The following is a 16869-nucleotide window of genomic DNA, read 5'->3' on the forward strand; positions in this document are numbered from 1 at the left end:
TACTCTTGCCAGGAATCTACTTAACATGATCGTGACTAGCGACCTTCACTACTTGTGAATATAAACTCATAACGATTAGGTGAAACAAACTTATATCCTAGCACCAAATTCAAGCATGCAACTTAAGCGTGCACTCTCAATCAACATACAAGAATAAGTTCTAAATCAAACGGTTAAGCAAATTGTATTCACGACTTATGCAACGATAACTGGAAGTAATCAACTTATTTCACATATATAATCATGGTTTCGAATACACCCTTAGCCAAAGGGGGTTTAGTTCCTCATACGTACAAGACAAAGATAAGTAAATTTAACCATTGAAATCAAGGAAAGGAAACACCTAAAAATTCCAACAACTCAAACTTGAATTGTATGAACGTTTAGGCCCTCTTCTCCTCCTCTTTGTTGCGGCACAAGGTCTAAGGATAGGTTTTGGGGTGGTATTTGTATGGAGGAATGAATGTGTGATGGTAGGGTAGTGTTTTGGAGGGATGGGGAGTGGTTGGAGTGGCTGCAATGGAGGAGAAAATGCTGGAAAATGGAATGTTATGCACGGCAATGGTTGTGTGATGGTGTGAAGTGTGTATGAATGGATCGTTATGCACGGGTCTGCGATTGTTTGATGGTGTGTAGTGTGTATGGTTTTATAGGGAGAGAATGGGAGAGAATGTGACTGAATGATTAAAGAGGGAATGCATGTGGAATGACAGCTAGGTTGGTTGGTGGCTGCAATAATGAAGGGGGAAAGCTGGAATGTGGAGATGCACGGCAAAGGATAGTTTTTTGGGAGAATGATGTGAAGTGTGGCAGCTTAAGGGGGGAATATATGCATGATGGTGGCTGCAATATGAAAAGAATGACTACTTAATGCATGTAGGGTGCAGCTAGGTTGGTGGAAAGCTGGAATGGAGTGGGGAATGGTGGGAAGGCCACGACAAAGGATGGGAAAAAGGGATGGTGGCTGAATTATTTGTTGGGAAAACATGTGAGTGAATGATTAAAGAGTGAATGGAAGAATACATTTGTATTTGGAGTGCATGATGAATACATGTGGCTGAATTATTTGTTGGTGAGGGGGTGCACGGCTTTGACACAAAGGGGAAGGCTGGAATGTATAGAGAATGCACGGCTTGGGGAGTTAGAATGGGCTAGGCCCTTTATTTTATGTCCTAAAGTGCATACAAGGCCTTCAATTTCGTCCAACACTTTGTCTTCAAGCATAAGCTATCCATCCTTAGCCCAAAAGTGCTCCAAAAGGCTCCAAAATGCACTTCGTTGCTCCTTTAGCCCTTAGAACCTGAAAACATACGAAAATAACTTAAAAGACTTAAAGAACTAAGAAATAACAATGTAAATGCACAAGAACAAGCCAACTAAGTTGCCTAAATATGCTCCTATCACTATAGGTGTGGAAATTTTGGCCACTACAAGAATGAGTGCTACACTAAGTTACTGAAAGAAAAAGGAGAAAAGTCAAAACTTTGTGGAGAAAAAGGAGGAAGAGACATTTTTGATGGCTTTTCATGCACTTATAGAGACTCATCAGGAGACATGGTATGTGGACACAGATTGCAACAATTGCATGAGTGGATATAAGTCTTCCTTTATTAATTTGGATTTAAGCTTTCACACGGTGGTAAGTTTTGGTGACAAATCAACAATGAAAATGATAGGTAAGGGAGATATTCAAATCAAAACCAAAAATGACATTATTGAAACTATTTCAAATGTTTTTTATATTCATGATTTGAAGACAAATTTGTTGAGTGCTGGGTCAATTACAAGATAAAGGTTACAAGATTATAATATATAAAAGAGTGTGTGAAGTGTACGATCCAAAAAGAGGCTCCATTGCTTTTGTAAAAATGTCTTCCAATAAATTGTTTCCTTTGAAAATCAAGATTGTGTAGGCTTGCTAGCTTGCCAAAGAAGATGACCCGTGGAGATGGCACTACAGATATGGCATTTGAACTTTAATGGCTTGAGAACACTTCACCAGAAAGGGATGGTCACTGGCTTACCTGAGATAACTCCTCCATCAAGGGTGTGTGAAGAATGCATCACTAGGAAACATCAAAGAGATTTTTTTTTTTTCCAAGTGGCAAAGCAGCAAGGGCTCAATCAATCTTGGAGATGGTTCACTCTGATCTATGCAGACCAATAAATCCCATCTCAAATGGTAACAAGAAATATTTCATCTCCTTTATTGATGATTTTAGTAGGAAGACATGGGTCTATTTCTTGCAGGAAAAATCAGAAGCATTTGAAGCATTCAAAAACTTCAAAACTCTAGTTGAAAATGAATCAGACAAGAAGATTAAAACACTAAGAACTAACCATGGATGTGAGTACTGTTCAAAGGAGTTTGATGCATTTTGCAAAGGGAAAGGCATCAAGAGACAGTTGACCACTACCTATAAACCACAACAAAATGGTGTAAGTGAAAGGAAGAATCACACCATTCTTAACATGGTTCAAAGTCTGCTAGTCAAAGGAAGCATTCCCAAGAAGTTTTGGCCTGAAACTATGCTATGGTCAGTTCATATTTTAAACAAAAGTCCGATATTTTCTGTTAAGAATATAACTCGTCAAGAAGCTTGGAGTGGATTAAAGCCTGCGGTTGATCACTTTAGGGTGTTTGGGTGCATAACATATACACACATCCCTGATGAGAAAAGAAAGAAGTTGGATGACAAAAGTGAAAAATGTGTTTTCCTTGGTGTAAGTGAAGTCTCAAAAGCTTACAAACTGTACAATCTAGTGACAAAGAAGATAGTGGTAAGAAGGGATGTAATATTTGATGAAGACACCATGTGGAATTAGTCTGAAAACAGATCGGTTCAACAAAAAATTCCAGTCGATGATGATTCAGACAAGGAAGATGCTGCAACTCCTGAAACTCAAGCCTAGCAGCCATCTCAACCTAAAGTTCAGTCATCTCAACAATCTGAAGAATAGGGATACAATCTGAGAAATGAGAACTCAAGGAAGAGGCCAACATAGATGATGGATTACGATGTAAGTTATTCAAGTTGTGATGATGAAATGGTTCACTTTGCATTATTTGTAGACAGTGATCTAATCACATATAATGAGGCTGTTAAAGAGGAGAAATGGAGGGAAGCAATGGACAATGAAATCAAGTCCACTAAGAAGAATCAAACCTAGGAGTTAACTGATCTTCCAAAGGGAAAGAAAACCATTGGTGTTAAATGGGTGTTTAGAACAAAGTTGAACGAAAAAGGTGAAGTTGACAAGCACAAAGCTTGTTTGGTAGACAATGAAATCAAGTCTACTGAGAAGAATCAAACCTGGGAGTTAACTGATCTTCCAAAGGGAAAGAAAACCATTGGTGTTAAATGGGTGTTTAGAACAAAGTTGAATGAAAAAGACAAAGTTGACAAGCACAAAGCTCATTTGGTAGCTAAAGGCTACAGGCAGAAACATGGCATTGATTACAAAAAGGTGTTTACCCTAGTTACAAGGCATAACACGATCAGGTTGGTGATCTCTCTCGTAACTCAAAATTCTTGGTCAATTTTTTAGTTAGACATAAAGTCAGCATTCTTGCATGGCAACCTGCAAGAGGAGGTGTACATTGATCAACCACCTGGCTATGAGAGAAAAAGAAGAAGAAAATGTGTTCAAACTGAAGAAAGCACTCTATGGACTGAAACAAGTACCTCGAGCTTGGTACAGTTGCATATATGCTCACTTTGCTAAGCTTGGATTTCACAAATGTCCCTTCGAGCACTCTTTATGTCAAGACTAAGGAAGGAGGTAAACTACTCATGGTGTGCTTGTATGTTGATGACTTGATATTCACTGAAAATGATGCTAAAATGTTTGATGAATTTAAGAAGTCTATGATGAAGGAGTTTGAAATGACTGATCTAGGATTAATGCACTATTATCTTGGATTGGAAGTCATTCAAACTACTGCTGGTAATTTCATCTACCAGAAAAAGAATGTGCATGACATTCTTAAAAGGTTTCAGATGGATGATTGCAAGCCATTTGGAACTCCAGTTGAAGTCGGTTTAAAGTTATGCAAAGACAAAGGTGGGAAGGACGTTAACAGTACTTTCTACAAACAAATCATTGGCAGTCTCATGTACTTAACCTCCACGAGGCTTGACATCATGTATGCAGTGAGTCTAGTAAGCCGATATATGTAAAAACAATTGAAATGCATCTCAATGCAGTGAAGAGAATTCTCAGGTATGTAAAAGGGACAACTGATTATGGTGTGTTTTATAAAAGGGAAGATGGTTATGGTTTTATTGGGTACACAGATAGTGATTATGCAGGTGATATAGATGATCGTAAAAGCACTTATGGGCACACATTTCTACTTAACTCTGGTGCAGTATCATGGTACTAAAACGCAATAGATTGTGACACTTTCCTCAATAGAAGAAACAGCAGCTTTGAGCTCCTGTTAAGCCATGTGGCTGAAAAAAAATGCTTGAAGTGCTTAGTGATGTTCAAAATAGACCAACGACCATCTACTGCGAAAATATGTCAACTATCAAGCTATCAAGGAATCCAGTCATGCATGGGAGAAGTAAACACATTGATGTTCGTTTTCATTTTCCACATGATCTGTGTAGAGATGGGAAGATTGAACTGGAATATTGCAAGAGTGAGGAGCAGGTTGCAAACATCTTAACTAAGCCTTTTGAAGCAGCTTACATTTGAGAAGCTGAGAAGCATGTTAGAAGTTTGTTCACTTCGAAGCATTGATCAGGAAGATGATTATGTGATGGTGGAGAAATCCTAAACTGCTTTTTTTTTTTTTTTTTTTTTTTTTTTTTTCTGTAAAAATCAATTTAAGGGAGGGTGTTGAAAGTTATTTAGATATGTTTAATTAGTTTTTAATTAAATAAAGCTGACATGGCAACATAGAGTCCAAGTCAAGCTGGAGTCTTAGATCGTAAGAGTTTGTGGTTGAGTCTGTTCACCACGTTCAAATTTGCTTCCGTTGCTTACGGTAGTTGAACTCCACAAAATCTGCACATGTTGTGCTAAGGGTTATCGTGGAGATTGTTATTTTCTATTTAAGTTGTAAGCTTTGTTTTTAGATATATGAGAAGAGAAAAACTACAATATTGAAGCACTATGAAATGCTTTTGTTCAAGTATCCTTTTACGTTTAAGATAATTCCAGTTTCCAACATTTATTACTTTGGTTTCTCATGTTAAAGTTTTATCGTCCAACGATTCATTACTAATTAAGTTGAATTTTTGATGCAGGACTTTACATTCTTCAATAGAATAGGTATGAAATTTTTTGTCAATGTATATATAATGGGACAATCTTAATAGTAAAGTATTGAAGTTGTCATTCCTTGAGTCGAACTTAAAATCTCTTATTAGACTATGGTATTTAGTTGTCTAGTAACTTCCGTATATCACCTTTTGATCTACCAAAAAAATATAATTGCGTTCAAATATGGTATAGTTTAATGGGATTAATGTATCGATTCGTATTTAATAATTAATAAAGTAAGTTTGTCGTCTGAAAATAAAAGATATGTTAACATGAAAGCCCAGCCCAACTTACAGCAAATCACAATGATATTGGCCCAAATTTGAACTGTGGTCAACAGCCAAGTCAGCAAATCTGCAGTTTAGGCCGAAAAGCCTCTAAATGTGAAGATTGTGAAGGCAGCACAAGTAGAACTTGCAAGGCTCATCTCTCTGATTCTCTCTCCTCTCTCTCTCTAAAATATAGCCCCATTGAGGTGGTTTCCTCCACGCAAAAGAGAAACCCTCAGTGTGTTATACGACAAAGGTACCTGGTATATCTAAATACTTTATTCATCCCTTCAAAATCCCCAAATCCCATAAACCCATTTGCCATTGATTATAATCTGCAATCTGCTCATTCTTTTTTAACATAATTTTGGCATAATTATCGCCTTAATCTGCTGCTTTCTCGCCTATATTACTTTTAATCTGCCGACAGTTGGAGAAAAGCAAGTCTTGGTTTTGGATGCTTTGCTCTCCCGTTCTTCCTCATACCCATCATTGATTTCTTCAATTCTGAGGGCGTTTCTGTATTGGGTTTTTCTTCTTTTGATCGGAATCGGTTCCAAAACCCCGAATCGGTTTCTGGGTATCTTGGATTTTGCTTTGTTTGTGCTTCTTAATTGGGTTATTCTTGTGACGGCTTCTAATCCTCTTGGTTGGTTCTCATTTCTTGCTGAACTTAATGGGTTTTTGTTCTTATGTGTTCATATGTTTTTTCATATCCACAATTTTCGATGTCAGATTTCGTGTTTCGGTTTGTTTTGATTGCTAAGATAGTAGGATTCTGCTATTTTGATTGTATCTGATGTGGGTTTTGATCTATTATCACTAAGATGTCATTTTTTTTAGGTGTTGAAAACGTTGTCTTTACATTTCTTGGTAAATGTTAGCATTTCTGTTTCCTTAAGTGGTATATCATCAGTTTAGTGTGTTGTTGTTAAGCTCTTCACGATTCGTGGTACCAATAGTTTGATTATTGATGTGCATTATCGATCTTAGAATGTGGATCAGTCAATTATGATTCCTTTGCTTTTATCTTTGACTCAACCTTGAAGTCATTGAATGGACTTGCTGAAATCGTAAATTTTTTGTCATTGGCGGTAAAAAATTTAGTGATTCTAGTTAGAATTCATCTTGTAAAGAGGCTTTTAATACTCTATGTAGAAGGGCATTTTCTTTCTCATAACTTAATCATTTACTATTTGATTTCTTTTTGTCTTTTTGTGTATGTACTGGATAATCAGAATAAATTTCCGTGGTGTAAACCGGAATTATTGATTTTCTTCATCCAGTCACGATTTAGTTGGGAAAGGCTGAAACTAGACCATGAAGTTACATTTCAGAATTTAGCTTCAGTTTAATTATAATCTTACATGTCCTCTTGGTTTCACTAGAAGGTAGATTTTGTATGATTGGGTTCTTTCTTTTGTGTACTCATCTTAGAGATGTTGATGCTGTGAGTGATGGACTGAAGCTATTAGATGTTCATTACCATTTTTTACTGTATGCAGGATTTTGTTTCTTGTCTTCAACTGGCTGTTTGAAAATACCTGCTTCTTGCTTCTCTACTGTCGTAATAATATATGGGCTGAGGTGCACATTTCATGGGAGGTGTGGGAGATGAAGAACCAGCAACAAAACGCATGAAGTTATCCGCTGGAGAATTGAAAGGACTTTCCAACGGTTCATCTTGTGCAGAGCCTGTGGCTGGCTCTTCAAGAGACTTGATGGCTCGGCCCCTACCATCTGAAGGGGACGAACAGGTTGTTGGTTCAAAAGGAGTTATTAAGAGGGTGGAATTTGTTCGACTAATAGCTAAGGCGCTGTATTCTCTTGGCTATAAGAAAAGTGGTGCTCATTTGGAAGAAGAGTCTGGGATACCGTTGCATTCTTCTGTGGTAAATCTCTTTATGCAGCAAATTCTGGATGGAAACTGGGATGGAAGTGTCGACACATTGCAAAAAATTGGTCTATCTGATGAAAACATTGCTAAATCAGCCACCTTTATGATATTGGAGCAGAAGTTCTTTGAACTTCTAGATGAAGAAAAAGACATGGATGCATTGAAGACATTGAGGACTGAGATTGTGCCTCTCTGCATCAATGGTAGTAGAGTTCGCGAGCTTTCTTCCTGCATAGTTTCTCCTTCATTTGGTGGGACTCCCGGTAAGAACATTGTGCGGGCCAAGTCTCGGTCAAAGTTACTGGAGGACTTGCAGAAACTGCTTCCCCCAACAGTTATGATACTTGACAGACGGTTGGAACATTTGGTTGAACAGGCCCTTGTCTTACAACGTGATGCTTGCAGTTTTCACAACACCTTGAACGAGGAAATGTCATTGTACACTGATCATCGGTGTGGGAAAGAGCAAATTCCTTCTCAAACATTACAGGTTGGAACAAGATTTGGTTGAAGCTTTATAATAGCTTTGTGTACTTATCAAGTTTACTGATTTGGTCATATAAAATAAGGTGTATGAAAATTTTGTTCTTCCTTTATTTTGATCTGAGTTGTCTCATCTTAATATCTTGAAGTTAAGTAATATTAGTGAATGGATCACAATCTGGGGTAAGCTAAGATGATTTAATCAGTCTTGGTTTAACAGGGGTTTATCGACCGTGAGAAGCGTCTAGCCTTTCTGTTTGATAAGTTAGAGGAATCTTCTCCAGTCTTGTTCTTTTAGTCCTTCCAATTAGTATGGCCTCAAAATAGTAAATGTAGGGGTCAGTAAAAAGTATGTGGTATTATCCTTAGCATTTCATAAACCATGAGTAAAATTGGTGTACAATACCAGAAGGTGTGTGTATTCTATCAGCACATGGGTAAAACTGTAAAGCCCGAGTTTCATTCTCCAACCTTTAAAGTTTACGAGAAAGTGCAACCCATGGTTTTTTTACAATGTATCAAGTGCTTCTGTAACTGGCACCACTTAGTTGATGTTTGATTCCATCTTTATTGACTTGATTTTTTTTTTCTGTTGGCCTACATTTTTGCTATCTTCTGGTTCCATGACTTGTTATGTTAATGAAGATTAATCTCTCTCATGGTTGTGCTTTTATTGTAGAGATGTTATTTACCTTGTCTAGAATCTAGATTACCCACTCTTACGTTTATACATGCTACTCTGAATTAGGCTGTACAAATTGGTCATTTTTATTTTATTCTATAACTTTCTTATCACTTTTGATTTTACAGATATTACAGGCACACAATGACGAAGTCTGGTTTCTGCAATTTTCACACAATGGGAAGTACTTAGCTTCATCATCAAGTGATCGATCAGCAATCATATGGGAGGTAACTTTAATATCATATGGAACTAACTCTTAATCTTGTGTCTGCGTGCATCTATAAATGCTGTCTTGTATAGAAAATTGATCACTCTCTGCTGCTTCCTTCTTCATATGTAGTTTCCATGTTGACCTTCCATCTCTTTTCACACTGTTGCATGCTTGTTTTCTGTTTCATGAAATAATAAATATATACTCATTATGTGGTGCCCTGACTTAAATTGTTTGCAAGTGCATGAAACATAAGCGATATAATTGGTTTTCATTTCACCATTTCTTTCCTTTTTTCGAACATTGTTATTGTTTGTGTGTGTATCTGCAGCCTTAGAAGACACTTTTCCAACTAATGGCCGTAAGATAAGGATTTGTATGTTCAACTATTTCTGTTTATAACCTGCATAACCTCATCTTGGTTGGGAGAATCTTTGAGGTTGGAATATGTACATTTGGGATAAATACATGACGTATGATCCATAGATATGTTGAGTTGCATAAAGAAGAAAATAATATGTTACATACATTAGATATGGTCAAATTTCACCGTACTGTTGAATGGGCTGTACTTGGCTGAGCTTGGCATGCTCAATTTCTATCTGAGCTCAAATCGTGGCTAACATATGCATGTTGTATATTGTTGCAACTTGCAATACAAAACATTTAAAAGAAAATATCAATGAGGTTGGGTAACTCAGCGCGTAATTCTTATTTAACGTTATACCGCTTTCTCTTTGTCATTTATTTTGATCCTATTATCTGAGAAGTTTTATACCCTAATCTTCTTGTTGGGGTATAGGTTGATGTGAATGGTGGGGTTACTTTAAAGCATAGACTATCTGGTCACCAGAAACCTGTTTCCTCAGTTTCATGGAGTCCTGATGACCATCAACTCCTCACCTGTGGAGTGGAGGAGGCTGTCCGGCGTTGGGATGTTTCTTCTGGTGAATGTCTCCATGTTTATGAAAAACCTGGTGTTGGTTTGGTGTCCTGTGGATGGTTTCCAGACGGGAAATGTATATTCTCTGGTGTCAGTGACAAGAGTATCTGCATGTGGGAGTTGGATGGGAAAGAGCTGGAGTGTTGGAAAGGCCAACGAACTTTAAGAATCTCTGATTTGGAAATAACTAGTGATGGCAAGCAGCTTATAAGCACTTGTAGAGATAATGCTATATTACTCCTTGACCGGGAAGCCAAAGTTGAGACATTAATTGAAGAAAATCAAACTATAACATCTTTTTCATTATCAAGAGATAATAGGTTCTTGTTGGTTACTCTTCTGAACCAAGAAATCCATCTCTGGAACTTAGAAGGTGAAATCAAGCCTGTTGCTAAGTACAAAGGTCACAAACGCACCCGATTTGTAATCAGGTCTTGTTTTGGTGGACTTGAAGAAGCTTTTGTTGCTAGCGGTAGTGAGGATTCACAGGTAAAGATTTTTGTTACATCCTGAGCCCTCTTTGATTTTAGTTTAGACTTCATACGCAGAACTAGAAGAATGATGCTGAAGCATTATTTTTGCTTATGTTTTCTTTTGAATAACGTCAATGTCGTATAATTAATCAGGTTCATGTTTGGACATATCACTTAAGAGCCATATACATGTTCATGTTTAAATCCGTTATTAGTTATGTGTATTCTATCCTGCTGTTTTGTGGGTAAAAGATATGATCGTTAATGTAGTTTAGTTGATGCAGTTTCATTAATGACAGATGAGACTGGCTCCTCGTTTATTCTTTTAACTTTCATGTGTATTGTTTACATTGAGGGTTGAACCACTTTACTTGCTCAGTGCCAGGGCATGGAGGCTAAGTTAAGAAAGCAGATGTTTATTTGTTAGTTTAATCCCTTTTTTTTGTTGTTGGATATCTGTTCATTCATGCCTTTGCTTACTCGGGATGTTGTGGATCATCTCGACTGTCACTGTACGGTGAGGTCAACATGACCAATGGCATTAAGAGGACATCACATGAGGAATTGTACATAAATGCTTTGAAGATTGCTCGTCATTCGCCTTTCAGAGTGCTAATCAATGGTTTCACTCTGCAGGTTTATGTATGGCAGAGAGGCTCAGGGGAGCTGATAGAGGTATTGCCGGGCCATTCTGGAGCTGTTAATTGTGTCAGCTGGAATCCAGCAAATCCGCACATGTTCGCCTCTGCCAGTGATGACCGCACAATTCGAATATGGGGCCTAGGCGAGCAAACAGTAAAACACAGGGGTGCACACAGCAATGGCATCCATTATTGCAATGGAGGAACATGAAAAAAAAACTTCGAAAAGCTAATCTCTGGTTATTATTTCTTTCTCTGACCATTGCTTTTATGTATATACCTTTATCATCGTCGAAAAATCAGACATTCACGTCAAACAAAGCATGAGGATTGTGCAGCAAGTATTAATAAATTTACTATTTCATTTTGTTATCTTGATTCGTTTTCTTTTAATCGATTTTTGAACTTCTGTGCATGAGAAATTGCCTTGGGCAAATTAGTTACTCGTTCTTCGGAAGCGTGCCCTGTAGTCGGGATTTTGATCAGATATATACTGTGGAAAAACATTGGACTTCATAAGCTAGTTAGGACTTGCATTCATCATAAATCCAGTACTTTTGGCTGTAGAGGTAAACCCTAATTGATTGGGGCATTCTTGTGATGCAAGCTTCCTACTTAATGCATTCAGAGGGAAACGTATTGCTGTCTGGTTTATGCAGAACTGTTCTGAATCTCTTTAGATTCTTCTTCAATGGTGTAAGTTTCCATATGGCAATTGGTGTTTAAATGCAATACCATTTATGAAGTTTCACAATGATACAAACGACAGAACCGAACAAATGTACTTTGATGTGCGAGGTAAACGCTCTTAACCGCTTGAATTCGAGGTCGTGATCTCTGTGAATTAAGCAAGCAGAGAGAAAATTGGGCCTTCTCTTAATACCACGAAACAATTATATATGCTCAACCATTTCCTCGATTATTACCAACTTTGAAGCACTTACAATATTAAGGTAATATACATTATACAAACCCTCTCAGATAAGTTCTTATGCAACACTGAAAGAAGATGCAGTGCTCTCCACAAACTTCCTTGCTCCCTTGAACCACCTCTTGTCTCCAGCTTGAGCCTTTAGAATGTAGAGGTTGCCGTCTTTCACGGTGGCTGTGATAAGCTGATGCTTGCCTCCTTCATCTCCGTCTGCTGTCCTTGTCAACACAGATATATAGTAGTACTGCTTTCCGTCAACCACCTGGCTAGAACTGTCCAATATGTTGGCTGTGGCCACTGCGCCCGAGTCGAAACCACCCTATACCATGTTCAAACTCGAATTCCATAAGAACTCACACAGTAGCCACCATTATGCTGTTCTATTGAGTTAATTTGGGAACAAATTTGGGAATGTGTGTGGGCGTGTTACACAACGAATTACCTCGGACTCAGTCTTGCCAAAGTAAGCTTGTTTGCCTAGCAAATAGTCCACCTAGGAAAAACCCGCATCATAAAAATGAATTGTAAGCAAATTGAGAGGAACATGTTTCACACTGTCATCGGAAAGAAGGAGAAGCTAGCACACCTGATTGAGGAATTCCTCAGGGGGGCCATAGTCGCCGACGGACTTCTTCTCGGTTGGGGTGATTGTGACGGCCACGTTGGTCGTGGTGTCGAAGTTATCCTCGTACCTAAGAACTTGACCGGGGTACTCAACCTCTTTGCTAGGGTTCCATTTTGAAGGAATGGATAGCTTGAATCCCTTTCCAAAGTATGGCAAGAAGTCTGTGTTCGACTTGGGCTTTCCAAAGACATTGGCTGCGTGTGCATTTCGTCAATAATTATAAGTCACTTTGATCAAGAACGAACACATTATACACGGATCGGATTATGTTATTAGTATTGTTCGTGTTGGCAAGACTGTCTGATGAGAGAACATCTTGTATATTAACTAGACAGTCTGACAAGAGAACATTTTGTAAGTGAGTGCATGTGTACCTGATTCGCCATAAGCTGCATCAGCTGGGGAGACCTTGGAGCCGAGGGCTGCAGCACCGATGAGGACTGTGAGAGCCAACCGCCGCGAGACGATAGCACCGCTCTCTTCTTCCTGGCCGGCGGCCTGCTTCTGGGCCCGGCAGATCACAACCTGGTTGTGCTTGTTGATGTTCACCACTTGGCGCTGCGAAGACGATGAGGGCCGGGCAGAAGCGGCGGTAGTGAGTGCATGGTGGTGCAAAAAGCATGCAGTGGAGGCCATTTCCTTCAGTCTCTCTCCCCTTTGTGATTGTCTCAAAGTGTGGTGTAGAAATGTGAGCCGAGGAAAATTTGGCTTTTGGATATGTGGAGGGAAATGGTTGGTTAATTTTTGGATATAGGATCAGGGAATTGGATGACTTGGAAGATTAGATTTGATGTGGGATAAGGTTGTAGGGGTTTTCATTGGTGACACGTGGCATTGTTCTTATTTTGCTTTTGTACATGATTTTGTTTCCAAGTCGTGCATTTGCACTTTGGACATTTGTAATGTTTTCTGTTGGAGGCCCATCGGAGTAATGGGCCTATTTAGTTTTGGGTTTCCTTTGAAGGCCTTAATCTCTCCTCTAAACAGCAAGCCCGGTGGCCGGCCGAACTACACCGTTGAAGTTGGTTGATCAACATGATCGGTTTGGTTTGGTTTGGTTGCGGGGCGGTGTTGGCATAAAAATGGCTCAACCGAAGGCTTCGTTTTCAGCTTCGGCATCTCGGGCTCGATTATTGGCCAAGTCCAGCCCTAGTTAAAGGCGCTTCTTGATACGTTTAGCAAAACAACTTTAAAGCATTTTGCTAGTCGTATAAATGCTTTATGAATAAGCGCCTTAATTTTACGTGCATAAGCACTTCTTGAAAAAGTGTTTATGAGCACAAATACTTTCTCATAAGAAATGTCATATGAATCTTAATAAACTTGGTTAAGTTATTTCCGTTTTTTTTTTTTTTTTTTTTTTTGTGTCAACAATAAACTTGGTTAAGTTCTTGAATCGCTAAATTGTACAAGATAATAATAGAGACATTTATTAATTAGGACCCCGGTAAGTCTTGAAAGCTAGAGGCAAGAGGAAAGCATAAGTACGCACGATTAGTGAACTTTATCTGAATAAGTTATATTGTGTTACGACTGTGTGGTTCCATACAAGTCGCTGATGTGGATGTAGTAGCAATGAATAAACTTAGTTTGAAAATGATGTAGATTTTATAGTTTATTCTCACAATGAACTCACTTCGATAAAATATTACAATAGTCTACAAGTTAAGTAAGTGACTTGTTCCTAATAACTCTAAACTTTTTGAGATAAAACTTCACCTAAAATTAGTATCGATCTAATTTCACTCAAAGTAATAAAGTTAGGAGGTTGAGTTAAAACGATTTGATGCTAGATCAGACCCACTTAAAGCATCTCCAATGGGGATGCTAAATGGAGTCTCTACAACCGTATTGTCCATAAATGTAGGGACAAAAGGCTTCCAATGGGTTGGAATAGAAGACCTCAAAGTATCTCAATATATAGAAAATCGCTAGATACCTCAAATAATCCTCAAATGTGAGGCTGCTTATAGGTGTTAATATAGACAGGGGAAGATTATAGAAGGAAATCAGAATCAAGAACTAGAGAGAGAAAGAGAGAGAGAGAGAGAAAGAAGGTTTTAGAGAGAAGTAGTAAGCTGTTGTATTAATCTCTTTTTCTTAATCTCCAAGCTATTACAATGATGTATTTATACACAAGACTAACTCTCTAACTGACTATCTAACTAAGAGTTATAATCTTTTGACAACTGTCATGATCCTAGCCACTGTCTATATCCTTACATGCCCCCTCAAACTCATGAGGGGATGATCCGAGCATGAGGTTGAAACAATGAGACTTAAAAAGAGGAGCACTAAGACCCTTAGTTAAAATATCTGCAAATTGTTCTCGAGATGAGACAAACTGAACACAAAGTTGTTTCTTAGCAACCCGTTCACGCACAAAGTGTACATCGATCTCAATATGCTTCGTGCGTTGGTGTTGAACCGGATTAAAGGACAAGGCTATGGCAGACAGATTGTCACAGAAGAGAACAGGAGGAACAGCAGGTCGGACATGCATAAAAGCCAGGAGTTGTTGAATCCAATCAAGTTCAGCGGATGTAGTAGACATAGCTCTGTATTCGGCTTCCGTCGAGGAACGAGAAACAGTGGGTTGTTTCTTGGAGGACCAAGAAATAGGGTTATTACCGAAGAAGACAACCAAACCAGTGGTAGAACGCCTATCATTAGGATCACCAGCCCAATCGGCATCACTAAATGCCTTCAGTAGTAAATCTCCTCGAGTATAAGAGATGCCAGCAGACAGTGTCCCCTTTAGATACCTCAAAATCCTCTTGACAGCAGTAAAATGCGACACCATTGGAGATTGCATAAACTGGCAGACTTGATGAACTGAAAATGCAATGTCCGGTCGAGTGAAGGTGAGATATTGTAAGGCTCCAACTATACTGCGATATGCTGTTGGATTATTGTAAGGAGTGCCATCATCTTTAACCAACCGATTGGAAGGCAAACAAGGGGTATCACATGGCTTACAATCAACCATCTCAACTCTCTGCAACAAGTCCAGTATATATTTGGACTGAGACAAAAATAATCCCGTAGCAGTTTTGAGAACTTGAATGCCCAAAAAATAATGAAGATCCCCCAAGTCCTTGATGTCAAACTCAGAAGTTAAAGAGGTAATCACTTGTTGAATAGCTGACTGAGAACTGCCAGTAAGAATAATATCATCGACATAGAGGAGAAGGACCACAATGTCACTGCCAGCAAGCTTAACAAATAAAGAAGAATCAGCATATGTGGATTGAAAGCCAAGAGAGGGAAGAAAGCTGGTAAACCTGTCATTCCAGGCTCTAGGCGCCTGTTTCAATCCATATAGAGACTTGTGCAATTTACAAACCAAATCAGGATGTGCAGGATCGCCAAAACCAGGAGGTTGAGCCATGTACACTTCTTCATTTAACAAACCATGCAAAAACGCATTCTTGACATCCAACTGTCTAAGAGTCCAATTGAAGTGAGCTGCCAAGGCTAGAACTAACCTGACAGTGGTTGGTTTAACCACGGGACTAAAGGTTTCACCATAGTCCAAACCAGGCTCTTGACTGAACCCTTTAGCAACAAGGCGAGCTTTATGCCGAGCCACTGTCCCATCGGAGTGCTTTTTGAGTTTGAAAACCCACTTACAGCCAACAAGGTTCTTGTGAGGAGGCAACTGTACAAGACTCCAAGTGTGTTGGTTATGCAATGCATCAACCTCTTCCTGCATTGCTTTGGACCACACAGGTATCATCATTGCAGATTTATATGTTGCAGGTTCCACCAAAGATAAATCAACATCAGAAGATGCAGCCACTTGACTGAGAAAGGCCTTCTTCTTAATGATTCCATTCTTACTTCTAGTTTGCATAGGATGCATATTAAGTGGAGCAATTGGTAACACCACTGGAAGTAAGTTCGGACTAAATTCAGAGTCCACAGGGAGTTGAGAAATAGAACTTGCAGGAACAGTAATGGACTGAGAAGAGATACTGGTTGAGGAAGGGGATTGCTCAGTAGGTAGAGAGGATGAAGTACTAGATGGGGGTGTGGGTAAATGAACTAGGACATTGTCCATATTAGGAACTGGAAGTGGTGAGTATGGCCGAGAGGTAGGTGATGTCACAGGTGTGGACTTTCGTAATGCAGACGGGTGACAGTAGGGAAATTTAGACTCATCAAACACGACATGTCTAGAAATGTAGAACCGACCTTGTAACACATCAAAACAAATGAACCCCTTATACTTTGAGGCATACCCAAGAAATACACACTCTTTGGTCTTAGCTTGTAATTTGTTCTGAAGATAAGGTCTTAAAAGAGGAAAGCAAGAACACCCAAACACCTTAAGATGAGTCAAAATAGGAGGAGTACAAAAAAGTTTTTCAAATGGTGAACAATTATTCAAAACTGGTGTAGGCATGCGATTGATCAGATAGACAGCAGTTTGGC

The 16869-nt window shown here is 38.8% G+C and overlaps 3 protein-coding genes across 4 annotated transcripts; 2 read left to right on the top strand and 1 right to left on the bottom strand.

Moving 5' to 3' along the window:
* Positions 1-3794: 3794 nt before the first annotated feature.
* On the top strand, positions 3795-4387 carry LOC137709092 (uncharacterized mitochondrial protein AtMg00810-like). The gene is made up of 2 exons (XM_068448231.1): positions 3795-4083; positions 4209-4387. The coding sequence occupies exons 1-2, from the start codon at positions 3795-3797 to the stop codon at positions 4385-4387; spliced, it is 468 nt and encodes a 155-aa protein (XP_068304332.1).
* A 1276-nt stretch (positions 4388-5663) lies between these two features.
* On the top strand, positions 5664-11248 carry LOC137707473 (WD repeat-containing protein 26 homolog). Of its 2 annotated transcripts, none has more exons than XM_068446349.1 (5): positions 5664-5799; positions 7049-7930; positions 8734-8835; positions 9622-10251; positions 10872-11248. In XM_068446349.1, the coding sequence occupies exons 2-5, from the start codon at positions 7142-7144 to the stop codon at positions 11085-11087; spliced, it is 1737 nt and encodes a 578-aa protein (XP_068302450.1). In that variant the 5' UTR covers positions 5664-5799; positions 7049-7141; the 3' UTR covers positions 11088-11248. The 2 variants fall into 2 exon arrangements, with proteins under 2 accessions (XP_068302450.1, XP_068302449.1); XM_068446348.1 differs by having other exon boundaries at positions 5686-6192.
* A 472-nt stretch (positions 11249-11720) lies between these two features.
* On the bottom strand, positions 11721-13155 carry LOC137707474 (oxygen-evolving enhancer protein 2, chloroplastic-like). Its single transcript, XM_068446350.1, has 4 exons — positions 12807-13155; positions 12394-12626; positions 12250-12300; positions 11721-12126 (listed from the first exon to the last, which is right to left on the bottom strand). Exons 1-4 carry the CDS (start codon positions 13066-13068, stop codon positions 11866-11868), a joined length of 807 nt encoding a protein of 268 aa, XP_068302451.1. The 5' UTR covers positions 13069-13155; the 3' UTR covers positions 11721-11865.
* Between the last annotated feature and the right edge of the window lie 3714 nt (positions 13156-16869).

The sequence above is a fragment of the Pyrus communis genome, chromosome 11 (genome assembly GCF_963583255.1).
Source record: "Pyrus communis chromosome 11, drPyrComm1.1, whole genome shotgun sequence".
NCBI classification, from domain to species: Eukaryota; Viridiplantae; Streptophyta; class Magnoliopsida; order Rosales; family Rosaceae; genus Pyrus; species Pyrus communis.